Genomic DNA, 15,466 nt, shown 5'->3' with positions numbered 1-15,466 from the left:
ATAAAATGTCCTTCCATAGATTTTACACATAGGCTTTCTGGAATCATGGACTGAATATTGTATGACCACAAAGCATCCAAGTGCTACTCTAATTAAAGGGAAAGTTCACTATAAAAAGAAAAAAGTCTGTCTTCAGAACACAAAAGGAGAAGTTGGGCAAAATGTGTACACTGCTATTTTCCATACAATAAAAGTGAATGGAGACTTGGGCTTTCAAGTTGCTAGACTGAAAACAATGCACCATAAAAGTACAAATCACCATATGATTTGAATACTATATTTGAAGTATCCTGAATCCATACAATAGCTTCCCCTTCACTGTAGTTCTCAAATCTCACTTGCGATCATGTATTCTCAGATATGCTTGCTAGATTTAACATCATTGATGTTGAATGCCATTGGTTCTCACGTGTCACAAGATGAATCACGTTTGAATATGTGAAAGTGCAAATGATATATGAGAACGTCTAGGTTACGTATGTAACCTCCGTTCTCCGATGGAGGGAACGAGACGTTGTGTCAGAGAAGCGACACTAGGGGTCTCTCTTGAGCGCCAATATTCACCTCTGAACTATGAAAAAAGGCCAATGAGAGTTGGCAACCAGTATTTGCATGTCCCGCCCGCAAATACGGGAGTTCATTCAGGATTTTTCTGAGGAGCCGGAAATGGTCCGGCCACAACAGGGGCTCAGCGACGTGGCAGGGGAGACACAACGTCTCGTTCCCTCCATCGGGGAACGGAGGTTACATACGTAACCTAGGTTACATACGTAACCTGTCGCTCTCTCCACGTTGTGTCAGAGAAGCGACACTAGGGGTCCACTTAAAAAGAGCCATGCGCTGAGCCGTGTACGTGATCCGCTGATACAGGAGCGAGCAGGTATTCCTACGTGCAGAACGACCAACTGTATCAGGCTGCACGTACCCTTCCCCAATGCCCCATTTAAGCCATCAGGATTCCTTATCGTTACCCTGGAGGGGGGAACAAGGTGACGGCCGCCAACATGGGAACGGGCCAGCCTGGCTGGGCCTCTTTTCTCTCTATGTTTCTCGCATAGAGCAACTATGGCCGGGGCCCTTACACGCATTGAGGGAAGGGGGTCTTAGCCCTTATTAGGGCGGAGAAGACCCTGTGGAGGCCACACCTACCCGGGAGGGGAGGCAAATTTTGAGTGGCAAATACATCGCATGGCCTATACTTAGGTCTTATGCGGAACAGTAGTGCGGTGGTAGATCCAGCCTCGCAGAGGGGGGAAGCCTACAGCACGGCACCCGAGGCAGCTGTAACTGCCTAAGGAAAACACAGTCAACTCCCGTGAGGGGACAGAACCGTGGTTTTACACACAGGGGGAGTCCGAACAGGAGGCCTTACCTGTGGGGCACCTATACCAGTACAGGGTAGCTAGTGGTACCCGCAGTGGTTTGGGTCGGCGAGTTCCTCCGCAGAACTGCGACCCACGAGGGCTAGGGAGGAGTCAACCAGTGTCCCAAACCTGGGATCTCCTGGGAAAGAAGGCGCACTGTTTCCCCTGGTTAGGGGGAAGGGCGCTGGGTGCAAGCGATTCACCCGGTCAGATCGTGGACGTGCCACCGAGTTCTTACGGGCTCGGTACCTGAGAGAACACGGGACGATACTGACTCAACTCGGAGATTGTAGAATCTCGCAAAAGTGTTAGGTGTTGCCCAGCCCGCTGCTCTACAAATGTCTGCTAGGGCAATGCCCCTAGCCAGTGCCCACGAGGACGCTAACACTCCTGGTGGAGTGGGCTCGGACCCGCAAAGGGGGGGGCACGGCCTGGGTGTGATAAGCCAGGGAAATGGCGTTGACAACCCAGTGGGCGAGTCTCTGCTTGGAGACAGCATTCCCTTTCTGCTGTCCCCCAAAGCAGACGAAGAGCTGCTCAGAGCGTCTGGTGCTCTGTGTGCGGTCCAGGTAAATACGTAAGGCACGTACTGGACACAGCAGTGAAAGGGCTGGGTCTGCCTCCTCCGGGGCAGCGCTTGCAGGTTCACCACCTGATCCCTGAAGGGTGTGGTAGGAACCTTGGGCACGTAGCCCGGTCGCGGTCTTGGATCACGAAAGTGTCCGCCGGACCGAACTCCAGGCAAGCGTCGCTAACAGAGAACGCATGCAGGTCCCCGACCCTCTTGATGGAATCGAGCGCGATCAGCAGGGCGGTCTTGAGAGAGAGGGCCCTGAGTCCAACTGAGTCAAGCGGCTCGAAGGGGGGTCTCCGGAGTCCCATAAGGACGACCGAGAGATCCCAGGAGGGAAACAGGTTAGGCCGGGAGGGAGTCATCCTCCGGGCACCTTTTAGGAACCTGACGATTAAGTCGTGCTTACCAAGAGACTTGCTGTCTACTGTGTCGTGGTGGGCCGCGATAGCGGCAACATACACCTTGAGGGTGGAAGGGGACAGCCTCCTCTCCAGCCTCTCCTGAAGAAACACGAGCACTGACCTAACTGCGCACTTCTGCGGGTCTTCGGCTCGGGAAGAACATCAGTCCGCGAACAGAAGCCACTTCAGGGCGTAAAGATGCCTGGTCGAAGGGGCTCTGGCTTGGTTAATAGTGTCTATGACGGCCGAAGGTAGGCCGGCTAGATCCTCCGCGTCCCGTCCAGGGACCAGACGTGGAGATTCCAGAGGTCTGGATGCGGATGCCAGAGCGTGCCCCATCCCTGAGAAAGAAGGTCCTTCCTCAGGGGAATTCGCTAGGGAGGGGCTGTCATGAGGAGCGTGAGATCCGAAAACCACGTCCGGTTGGGCCAGTAGGGGGCCACCAGAGTGACTTGCTCCTTGTCCTCCCTGACCTTGCATAGCACCTGTGCAAGAAGGCTCACTGGGGGAAAAGAGTACTTGGGCAGCCCCGCGGGCCAGCTGTGCGCCAGAGCATCTGTCCCAAGGGGAGCCTCTGTGAGGGCATACCAGAGCGGACAGTGGGAGGTTTCCTGGGAGGCAAACAGGTCTACCTGGGCCTTGCCGAACCTGTCCCAAATCAGCTGGACCGATTGGGGGTGGAGCCTCCACTCTCCGGCGGGCAAGTTTTGCCTTGACAGCGCGTCCGCTATCACATTGAGGTTGCCGGGGATGTGAGTGGCGCGCAGTGACTCCAGTCGCTGCTGACTCCAAAGGAGGAGACGACGGGCGAGCTGTGGAGGGAACGTACTCCGCCTTGGCGGTTTATGTAGGCCACCACCATGGTGCTGTCTGTCCTGACTAGGACATGCTTGCCACGAATCAACAGAAGAAATTTCTTCAGGGCAAGAAAAATGGCCAGCAGCTCTAGGCAGTTGATGTGCCAGCGCAGCGGGCCTCGGTTCCACCGGCCTGCGGCTGCGCGCCCGTTGCACACCCAATTTGGAGGCATTGGTTGTAACCAGAATGCGACGGGACACCTGCTGCAAGGGTACTCCTGCCCGTAGAAAGCAGAGGTCTGTCCAGGGTTTGAAGGTTTGGCGGCAGGCGGGGGTAACTTCCATGCCATGCGTGCCGTGGCGCCATGCTCGTCTCGGGACTCGAGTCTGGAGCCAATGCTGAAGTGGTCTCATATGCATCAACTCCAGTGGCGCGGCCGCCGCGGAGGATGCCATATGCCCCAGGAGCCGTTGGAAACATTTCAAAGGGACCACGGTGCCTGGTTCGAAAGAAGCGAGGCATTCCAGCACTGACTGAGCACGGTCATTGGAGAGACGTGCTGTCATTGAGACTGAGTCTAACTCCAAACCGAGAAAAGAGATGCTCTGGACCGGGGTGAGCTTGCTCTTTTCCCAGTTGACCTGAAACCCTAAACGGCCGAGGTGCTCGAGCACCTGGTCTCTGTGTGCGCATAGTAATTCCTGCGAGGAGGCCAAAATGAGCCAATCGGCGAGGTAATTGAGTATGCGTATGCCCGCTCCTCGTAGCGGGGCAAGAGCCGCCTCTGCGACCTTCGTAAAGACGCGAGGGGACAGAGACAGGCCGAAGGGGAGGACCTTGTACTGATACGCCTGGCCGTCGAACGCGAACCGTAGAAAGGGTCAATGTCGAGGGCGAATTGAGACGTGGAAGTACGCGTCCTTCAGGTCTACCGCTGCGAACCAATCTAGATGCCGGACGCCAGATAGAATTTGTTTCTGGGTAAGCATTTTGAACGGAAGTTTGGACAAGGTCCGATTGAAAACTCGCAGGTCCAAGATCGGTCGTATGCCGCCGCCTTTCTTGGGTACAACGAAGTAAGGGCTGTAGAAACCCTTCTTCGTTTCGGTCGGAGGGACAGGCTCTATCGCGTCCTTGATTAGAAGGGAGGCGATTTCCTCGCGCAGGGAGTGGGCATGTTCGCCGTGCACTGCGGAGGAACGAACGCCCACGAAGGAGGGCGGAGACCTGGCAAACTGAATTGCGTAACCAAGTTGGATGGTCCGGTGCAGCCACCGTGACGAGCTGGGCAGTGAAAGTCATGCCTCTAAGCTCCGTGCTAGGGGCACCAAGGGGACGAGTATTTTGGACATACCCGGCGGGGCTTCGCAGTGGTGCGGAACAGGTAACATGGCGTCGGGAGGCGCTGTGGTGCCCCGAGGCTCTGGTGCTGAGAATAAACTCAAAGCACTTACCTTGTTCCGCGCACCCGGCAGGGGGCGGGTTCGTGACTGAGGAGGAGGTCTGATACTGGCGTCCTCTGGACTCATCTGAACCGGGTGCCGAGGGCGGAAGCACCGCATCCTGGGCACCGAGACTGTTCAGGCCTGAAAGCAATTTGAGGGCCATGTGACCCAGAGGTAAAGGAAATAGCTCTTTTATTGAGAATTTGGGTACCGCAGCCCCCGTCAGGGGGTGCGGCAAATGAAAAAAACAAAAGATTCTCCTCCCGGCCCTCCACCGGGGGACGGAGTGGTCTTACAACCTCCGGAGCTATCTTCTCGTCCTCTGGGTCCGCTGTCTCGGGGACGCTTGGGAGCCTTCCGGGTCCTCGAAGGGGTCCGTGAGGCAGGGGGGGTACGCTTCCTGCGGTTTGCTCGACGCCGGGGCTGAGAGCTGGGCCCAGGTTGGGGCAGAGCAGAAGGTATTCTGGCCGCGGGAGGACGCCCTCGGCGAGCAGGTAGGGCCTGGGCCGTGGCGGCAAGCTTGCGGCGCGGCATGATGTGCGAAATGGCCTCCGTCTGCTTCTTCACCAGGGTGAACTGCTGGGCAAAGTCCTCAACAGTGTCGCCGAAGAGGCCGAACTGGGAGACAGGGGCGTTGAGGAAGCGAGTCTTGTCAGCTTCACGCATCTCAACCAAGTCCAGCCATTGCTGACGATCCTGGACCACCAGAGTGGCCATCGCCTGCCCGAGTGCCTGCGCTGTGACCTTCGTCGCTCCGGTCGCTGAGCGCAGTTCCTGCAGCGTGTCGGGATCAGGGCCACCCCCGTGCATGTTGCGAAGTGCCTTGGCTTGGTGGACCTGCAGGAGAGCCATGGCATGCAGGGCGGAAGCGGCGCATCCGGTAGCGCTGTAGGCCTTCGCAGTGAGCGAGGATGTTGCTCTACAGGACCGGGAAGGGAGTACAGGGCGGCCCCGCCAGGTGGTAGTGCTTCCGGGACATAAGTGGAGCGCAACAGCTCTATCCACCTGGGGGATCTCCATGTACCCGTGGCGCGCTCCGCCGTCGAGGGTGGCGAGGGCGGATGAGCAGGTGGCAGTGCGACGAGTGGAGAGGGGTGCTCTCCACGAAGACGTCAGCTCATCATGCACCTCCGGGAAGAAAGGAACCTGGGGGGGGCGAAGCTGTGAGCGGCGCCCCACGCCCAAGAATCAATCGTCCAGCCGTGATGGCTGTGGGGAGGATGGAGGGTTCCAATCCAGGCCCACGCTGTTGGCTGCCCGGGAAAGCATATCGGACATCTGTGCGTCGGCCTCCTCCTGGGCGTGCAAGCCTGAAGGCGGCAGCCCAGAGGAGCCCTCAGCATCAGAGCCCATGCCCTCCGATGTCGCGGCAAACTCATCTGCTTCCATCGCAAGAGGGTAGGCAGACTGTCTGTGAGGCGAGTCGCCACCACCTCGAGCGGGGACGGGAGTCAACGAGGGTGCCAGGGCGCGGGTGGTCCGAGGGGGCGTAGCTGCACCCGCTGCCATCCCCGAATCGCCTCCATCGCCAGCCGCATCATCCTCAATCCAAGCGGAGAGTACTATACCGCATCCAGGAACAACACAGGGGCGGAAAGGCATCTTTATAAAGACGCGTCCTTAAAAGGACGTTCAACGCCGCTGTGTTTTTTGCTCTTTTAGAGGAAATTATAAAATCACTCTTTTATGAATGAAAGAACTCGTGAGAGATCTTTCTTATCTGCAACTGTCGATGCGCTCAGGGGCAGGAAGTGCACAGCCGTGCAAACAGGAGAAAGCCGCTGTTGTGTGCCGTAGAATCCAACAGCATGCAGCAGAGGATAGCAGGAACTCGGTGTGTAAAACGCAGCAGTCTGCAAACACGACCATCGGCTCTGAAGAAATTTTCTGAATGAACTCCCGTATTTGCGCCGCTTAAATACCCGTATGTCCGGGGGCGGGACATGCAAATACTGGTTGCCAACTCTCATTGGCCTTTTTTCATAGATCAGAGGTGAATATCGGCGCTCAAGAGAGACCCCTAGTGTCGCTTCTCTGACACAACGTGGAGAGAGCGACAGAAGGGGAACTACAGTTTAGGGGAAGGATTTCAGTGAATAACGACAAACGAAAATTTGATATGGTTCTTACAAAAAGTTATTGTATGTATTCATAAGACTTGTAATGGACTACTTTTATGAAATGTAATGTTTTTTTTTATTTTTGGAGCACCCCTCTCCTCCATTCTTTCTTCACTGTATAGAGGATCATGTTTTGGACAACCTGCTTAACATCTGCTTTTGTTTTCTATAGAAGAAAGTGAGTAAATGGTGACTGAATTTTAATTTTTGAAATAACTATTCTGTTAAGAAGATTCTCTGTTGTTAGTCAAAATTTGATGTTTCACCATACTTGCTGAGATTGACTCCCAGCAAGAACAGCAAACAGCACTGCATGCAAATCGGGTTCCGTGGATGAAAGAAAATAACTACAAGAGCTGCTGATTGGATGAGCAATTTGACAAGCACAAACCAATCAATTCTGTCAGTAATTTCTGCATGCTCCACAAGCATCTCGGTTTTTCAGTAGTGGCACATTATGGATTATCACTCCACTGGGGAAAATAGTAAAAACTTTTATGATGATGGCTCGTTTTTGGACTACAGCCATCAACCGTAAAAGAAGCCATGAAGTCTCACCCTCATGTTGTTCCAAACCTTTTTTTTTTTTTTGTGAAATACAAAAGCCAATAAGCAGAATGTTAGCCTCACCATTCACTTTATTTAAATGGGAAAAAGAAGCATACAAAGACCATAACCTGTTTCCTTCTGTGTTCCATGTAAAAATGAAAGGAAAACATTTTGGGTGAACTGTGTGATCTTTTTAACCATTTTGCCCATTTTAACCATCTTTCCCGGATTTTGCAATCGTGCAGTCGCAAGAATGAATGCAAATTCAACCACTCTCCACATTATCTGTGGTAGCTTGCAATTTTGTATATTTTTGTTGTATGAAAAAAGCATCTACTCTGTCAATGCATGTCATTATCCTTGCATGTATGAACCCATGACGACCAGGAACATTTGCCATTACACGAATGTTAAAGTAAACCCGGAACATTTTGTGTTCAATATCAAAATCCTTTTCTAGGCTTTTAAACGATGCGCGTACATCACAGATGAGCTAGCATTTAACATTCAAAGGTTCTTAAGGAGCTGGTCTAAATGGTCAGAAAATTTTCATATAAAGACAATTAAGGGTCTTTTTGAACTTGCATTTAGCCATATTAAGGGGTTTCCCTCTTAAATGTATTGTATTTTTATGTGTATTTATTATTTTTTGCTTGCTAACTGCATATTCAGTTATTTTGTACCTAAACGATTACAGGCAAATGCACTTTTACCATCTTTTGACACACATTTCAAATTTCGCAAATGGCAAATTATGAGTCACAATAATAAGGAAAACGTGTCACAAAACCCTGGTGGGACTGATTTTGGACCTTGCCAAATGTATCTGTTTCTCTTTCTGCCCATTTGGTTGGATTCTTTTCGATCTGTATCTGTGTACTAGGCACAGAGTGTGGGATACTTTCCAATGAGGACAGGAATCAAATAGAAACTGTCAGAACCTTAACGGCAAGATGGTTTGTGTGTTACTGATACACTGCAAGCTTCAGTCTTAAAGGGGTCATATAATGCCATTTTTGTACAAGTTAATATGAATCTTTAGGGTCTAAATGAAAACTTTGTAATATACTTTTATTAAAAATTCTCATTAGTATTTTAAGAAAACACTAATTTTACCTGCTCAAAAACAGCTCTGTTTTCAGCGGCCATTTCTGTGCATATGACTTAAAATGATAATGAGCTTTGGTCACCCTGCCTCTCCGTTGCCTATACGAAAGCAAAAATAAGTGATCAGATAACATCAATTAGAGTATTAATAGTCTTGAATCATATGCATTTGCAAGATGTAAACAGTATTTTGCCAGTATTGTGTTACCATTCATCTTCATGCAGTTATAACTGTTTTTTTGACATTACTTCTTAATCAGTAACATACAAGTAAACCAGGTGTAACTTAGTGTTACCATGTTAACTGTAACACCTGCGTACACAGTTTTTAATAACACAATAACCATAACGCGTTGTTCATTATAAACGTGGGATTATGAATTATATTGAGAACGTCCTAACGTTATGGAAAACATGCCGTAATGTACCCTGAGTGTAAACATTAGCCACATTCATTGTGAAGCGTGCAAGCGATTTGCAAAGATTAATATAATGGTTAATAAAACGTTACACTTACTTCTTCTGGAGGTGCAGAGGGAATATAAATAGTTGGTACCGAATCTTTTTTCAGCAGCTTCTTAGCAAAACCAGCTTTATACTGACCCTCGTTTATAAAGCAGTCTGGTGAAAAATGATTCACGCAAACATGAACGCATTGACGTTGCTCGTGGGGAATATTCCCATCGTAAACAAAACTCAGCCACTGCGTCTTCAGTGGTTCAGATTTAGGAACATAAAAATGACTGCTGTGTTCGTTATTACACCGAAGAACAGAACACCACAATCGCTTAGGCGCCATTCTGCTCCAGTGTATCAACGATGATGACGGACTATGATTGACAGCTCGCTCACGAGCGAGGGCGGGTCTGTGTTGAAACACTGCTGTCAATCAACAATCCTGGGAGGGGCGTCCGACCGTGTGACGTCACACGGTCGAACGGCTCGATTTGAGGCAGGGGAAAATATATAAGGAGATTAAAACAAAAACACTGGATGGATTTTTATCATAATAGGATGGTTGTGTACAGGCACAGCCAACACACATTTCAGTACAATCAACTTGAAAAAGTGCATGTACCATTATATGACCCCTTTAAAGGAATAGTTCATCCTAAATGACAATTATGTTTCTGTATATGACTTTCTTCCGCAGAACACAAAAAGTGATTTCTGAAGAACTTGGCCACTCTTTTGAAAGTGAATGAGGACTGGCACTGTCAAGCTCTAAAATGACAAAAATAAGCACCATAACAGTAGTCCATACGACTACTGTAGCTTTGTGTGAGGAACAAGCTGAATTTATGTATTTATTAATTTGGAAGCTTGACAGCCCTAGTCCTCATTAACTTTCAGTATGTGAATGGAGTGACAAGGATATTCTTCATGAATTCATCTTTTGTGTTTTACAGAAAGAAAGAAAAAAAGCCATATAGGTTTGGAACACAATTAGTTGAGTAAATTATACTTGAATTTTTGATTTTGGGGTGAACTAACCATTTAAAGGGCCCCATAATCTTTAATAGATTCAGTCAGATCGGTTTTAATCATTATTAAAGATTGGCGTCATTGTGAGCGAACAGAGGAGATGAGACAAGATGAGAGGAGATTGGGTGCTCACAGTACATTTGATCTCTTTGCCATGCTGTTGTATGTCATCATCTTACTCACGGCTGTTAACTGAAGCTCAAAGAAGGGTCTGTGGAAAATTGCTTTTGACTCCCATGACTTATAAGCATGGTCACGTTTGAGACCCTGCGTTCCTCATATTCGCTTTCAATCTGTTTAAATCTCACTTAGTCAAGAGTGACTCACATCCTCTGGGGTAATTTTGTATTCTAGAGCCCACCTACATCACAATGGCGCCTCCTGCCTGCGGCTCGCTGAAAAATTGCACTCTGACGGAGAAGAGCTGCCCGTATGGATTTCTTCTGGATGGCAACGGCTGCCGGATGTGCAGTTGCAAGACACGTAAGTGAAAAGTGCTTCATCTTCACTGTACCATACAAAATCAAATCAAATCAAATCAAATCAAATCACTTTGTCACACTACCATGTACACAATGCAACAGTAGGTGAAATTCTTGTGTGCAGTTCCGAGCAACATAGCAGTCATGACAGTGACGAGACATATACCAATTACAATAAACAACATACTTACGCAACACAATTTACATATCAAATGTACACGTACTTACACAACACGATAATTATATACAATACACGCAATATAGAATACAATATAGAATACACAATATGCAATACAATAAGTAAGGAGTACATGAAATATATATATATATATATATATATATATATATGAAGTAGTATATTGAGGAGAATATGTTGACAGTCCAGTGTGAGATTACAGCTGAATAAAGTGCAGTGCTAATTATAGATCCTGATAGATCAAGTGTTCAACAGTCTGATTGCTTGGGGGAAAAAGCTATCATGTAGTTGGCTGGTGCGGGTTCCTGATGCTGCGATACCGCCTGCCTGATGGTAGCAGTGAGAACAGCCCATGACTCGGGTGATTGGAGTCTCTGATGATCCTCCGAGCTTTTTTCACACACCGCCTGGTATATATGTCCTGGAGGGAGGGAAGCTCACCTCCGATGATGTTCCTGGCAGTTTGCACCACCCTTTGCAGGGCTTTACAGTTGTGCGCGGTGCTATTGCCATACCAGGCGGTGATGCAGCCAGTCAGGATGCTCTCTACAGTGCTGGTGTAGAACCGTGTTAGGATGTGTTGGTTCATTCCAAACTTCCTCAGCCGTCTCAGGAAGAAGAGGCGCTGGTGAGCCTTCTTTACAACGGCCTCAGTGTGGATGGACCATGTGAGTTCTTCAGTGATGTGGACACCGAGGAACTTGAAGCTGCTGACTCTCTCCACCGGTACTCCATTGATGGTGATGGGGCTGTGTTCTCCGTCTTTCTTCCTGAAGTCCACAACAAGCTCCTTGGTTTTACTGACGTTGAGGGAGAGGTTGTTCTCTTGACACCAGTGTGTCAGAGTGTGCACCTCCTCTCTGTAGGCTCTTTCATCATTGTCAGTGATCAGACCTACCACCGTCGTATCGTCAGCAAACTTAATGATGACATTGGAGCTATGTGTTGCCACACAGTCATGTGTGTATAGGGAATACAGGAGTGGGCTGAGAACACAGCCCTGCGGGGCTCCAGTGTTGAGGGTCAGTGATGACGAGGTGTTGCTGCCCATTCTAACCACCTGACGTCTGCCTGACAGGAAATCCAGGATTCAGCTGCACAGTGAGCTGTTTAAGCCCAGAGCCCGGAGTTTCTCATCAAGCTTGGAGGGCACTATGGTGTTGAATACTGAGCTGTAGTCTACAAACAGCATTCTCACATATGTGTTCCTTTTTTCCAGATGGCAGAGAGCAGTGTGTATTGTAGATGCAATGGCATCATCGGTGGAGCGGTTGTTGCGGTAGGCAAACTGCAATGGGTCCAAAGAGGGGGGCAGAACAGAGCAGATGTGATCTCTGATTAACCTCTCGAAGCATTTGCTGATGATGGGGGTCAGAGCAACAGGACACCAGTCATTTAAGCAAGTGATTGTGGCTTGCTTTGGTACAGGCACAATGGTTGATGTTTTAAAGCATGTGGGGACTACAGACAGGGAGAAGGACAGATTGAAAATGTCCGTAAAAACACCAGCCAGTTGATTCGTGCACGCGCTGATGACGCGGCCCGGAATGCCGTCTGGGCCCGCAGCTTTATGGACGTTCACCCGTCGGAAGGATCGGGTTACATCCACAACAGAGACGGAGAGTGAACCAACCTCTGTAGCGTCAGCCGCGAGTGCTCTCTCCGGTGAGGGCGGTGGTGTAGTCCTCAAAACGAGCATAAAATGTATTAAGTTCATCCGGGAGAGATGCAGCGGTGTTCATGGCGGAAACTTTATTCCGTTTGTAGTCCGTGATTGTGTTAATTCCCTGCCACATACTTCTGGAGTCAGTGGTGTTGAACTGACCTTCAAGTTTGTGCCTGTACTGGCGTTTGGCTTCACTGATAGTGTTACGGAGGGCATAACTGGCTTGTTTACGCTCCTCCGTGTTAGAAGAATTAAAAGCGGAGGTCCGCGCAGTGAGTGCCGCGCAAACATCGCCGTTAACCCATGGTTTCTGGTTGGGGTATATCCGTATAGTTTTGGTCAGAACAACGTCCTCTATGCACTTCCTGATGAAACACGTTACGCTGTCAGCGTAAACCTCGATGTCGTCATCAGAGGCGGACCGGAACATCTCCCAGTCCGCGTGATCAAAACAGTCTTGTAGTGCAGAGTCTGATTGGTCCGACCAGCACTGGATCGTTCTGAGGGTGGGTGCTTCCCGTTTTAGTTTCTGCCTGTAAGCAGGTAGAAGTAGAACGGAAGAATGGTCCGATTTGCCAAATGGGGGGCGGGGGAGGGATTTGTAGCCATCCCGGAAAGGAGAGTAACAATGGTCTAAAACCCGGTCCCCTCGTGTGTTGAACTTTATGTGTTGGTGGTATTTTGGAGCGATTGTTTTGAAGTTGGCTTTGTTAAAGTCCCCGGCAACAATGAACGCAGCCTCAGGGTGCACGGTTTCCTGCTCACTTATACTCCCATACAGTTCCCTGAGTGCCTGGTCTGTGTCGGCTTGTGGGGGGATGTACACAGCTGTGATGATGACCGCTGTGAATTCCCTCGGCAGCCAGAATGGTCGACACAGAAGCATGAGATATTCCAGATCAGGAGAGCAGAAAGACTTGATGAAATGTACGTTCCTCTGATCACACCATGATTTGTTGATCATAAAAAACACACCACCACCTCTGCTTTTACCGGAGAGGTCTTTCGCTCTGTCCGCTCGGTGCACGGAAAAGCCAGTGATTTCGATGGCCGAGTCTGGAATCTCCGCAGCCAGCCAGGTTTCTGTAAGGCAGATAACACAGCAATCTCTCGTCTCTCGTTGGAAAGAGATCTGCGCTCTCAGCTCGCAGAGCTTGTTGTCCAGAGACTAAACATTTGCCAGTAGTATACTGGGTAGTGGGGGTCGATTTGCACGACGTCTTACTCTGATGAGAACGCCGGCTCATTTTCCTCTTTTCCTTCTGCGTTTCCGCGGCCGGGCAGCCCAGACAAAGGGCTCCGCGGGCGTGTTTGTAAACAGCGGGTCGGCATTAAGGAATTTGAAGTCCGGTTTTCGATGTGTAATTGTAGAACCAATGTCCAAAAGCGTTTGTCTGTCGTAAACAATAAGGCAGACAACATCCAAGACAAAAAAACAAAGAACTGTAAACAAAACAAACAATAAACCGCAGTGTTGTAACGGAGCTCGCTACGCAGCAGCCATACTCGGCGCCATCTTGAGTCCACCAGGCGCTGTCAGCTGGTCTTTAGCTGTATTCTCTCCAGACACTGACTGGCTTTGGTGGAGCTGTTTATGAGAATAAACACTGAAGACAGATGGATTAAGGGATTGTTTTGTATGCAATGTGAGGCTGGGTGAATCTTAGTCTGAGAAATTAAAAGGAAAAAAGATAATTATGCTAATCTTGCTGATGAAGAATGCTACCAAAATCCCCTCTCTGGATTATATATACTGTAATATAGTTTATACAATATATTATATATTTATAAATATTATTTATTTTGACAAAACAATTTTTTATGGATGAGTTGGACCAGCTAGCGATGGAAAAGCAGACATTATATTATATTATATTATATTATATTATTATGAAATATGACAAATGGTGTGTTTTTAATTCATATATATTATTTTCCTCTGTTTTATTATGTGCAGCGCATTTGAATTTTCCTTTGATTGTATTCGTGTTTGTTGTATTTCTCATGTTTTTGCCTCTCTGTCTCAATAGAGCTGACCTTAAAACATGTATATTGCAATGGATGTGTGTAATTAATGTGTAAAAAGGTTATTAATTAGTCTCTGTTCTATTTTCCTTCTAACCTTCAGAAGAAGAGCTATGCAGTGATTTAATTGCCAGCTGCAATCTGAAATGCCCTTTTGGCTTCCAGACAGACATCCACGGCTGTGAGGTTTGCCAGTGCCGTCCACGTCACAAGAAGTGCAAGGCTGTGGCCTGCATCAAGGACTGCCCCTTCGGATACATGTAAGATAGCTCAAATCTGATGCACAGAGATCTTAAAGTGCAAATACATTTTTTTATAGTGAACATCTTGTATATTAAGAATTTTTTTGTTTATACTATAATATAATGTCATACAAGCCTATATAAAAGCCTAAATTAGTGAGGTAACAGTTCAATAATTTAAATTAAAATACATGCACACACAGAACGGGCAGCTAGCTGACCGTGAGAGATATCTGCAGAATTTGATAAAGTGTATTGGATTAAAATGACTTCGTCCACCTTTAAGCTATTCAAATGAGTTTGACAGATTCACACTGATGAGTGATTAAATTGAGATTGAGATTTCCCACTCTAACTGTGCTGTCATAATCATAACGCGGGCCGCAAAAAGAGCGTGCCGCATGTTGAGGATCCTCTACGTCAGGGGTTCTCAACCTTTTGCAAGCTGGGCCCCCCCAAAGCTGGTTCATTGCAGTTGGGGCCCCAGTGCCCCCCGCCCCGCCCCGCGCTTTATTGTTGTTATTATTATTATTATTATTATAATTGGCAGTACCACCAGACATCTAATGTGAGCTTGCAGGCATTATTATTATTATTATGAGTAGTAGTAGGCCTATTATCATTACTAGGCTATTGCTATATAATTATATGAAGTTACATGCTTTATTGTTGTTATTATTATTATTATTATTATTATTATTATTATTGGCAGTAGCACCAGACTTCTAATGTGAGCTTGCAGGCATTATTATTATTATTATTATTATTATTATTATGAGTAGTAGTAGGCCTATTATCATTACTAGGCTATTGCTATAATTGGGAATTGGCACCAGCATTTTTTACAGAAGCTTGCTGGTAGGTGATGTTAATGTGAGACCTGAGCCTGCTTTGCCTTGCAAAGATCCTCAATTCTTGGCTCAATGTTTGATAAACATAGCCTCAAATCATCCTCGATTTGTGCACGATTGCGGTATTTCGTTTTGAGTGCAGTCATTTTTGAGAATCCTGC

At 48.0% G+C, this 15,466-nt stretch overlaps 1 protein-coding gene across 2 annotated transcripts in view; it reads left to right on the top strand.

The window, feature by feature from the left end:
• Positions 1-15,466, top strand: part of LOC127662525 (cysteine-rich motor neuron 1 protein-like) — a 195,672-nt gene that overhangs the window by 152,131 nt on the left and 28,075 nt on the right. For both annotated transcript variants that reach the window (XM_052153746.1, XM_052153745.1), the window contains exons 8-9: positions 10,198-10,326; positions 14,316-14,472. In XM_052153746.1, coding sequence (XP_052009706.1) covers positions 10,198-10,326; positions 14,316-14,472 — 286 coding nt within the window. The remainder of the gene's footprint in view (positions 1-10,197; positions 10,327-14,315; positions 14,473-15,466) is intronic.

This window comes from Xyrauchen texanus, chromosome 22 (assembly GCF_025860055.1).
Source record: "Xyrauchen texanus isolate HMW12.3.18 chromosome 22, RBS_HiC_50CHRs, whole genome shotgun sequence".
Classification (NCBI taxonomy): Eukaryota; Metazoa; Chordata; class Actinopteri; order Cypriniformes; family Catostomidae; genus Xyrauchen; species Xyrauchen texanus.
This window is presented reverse-complemented; position numbering and strand designations above follow the sequence as displayed.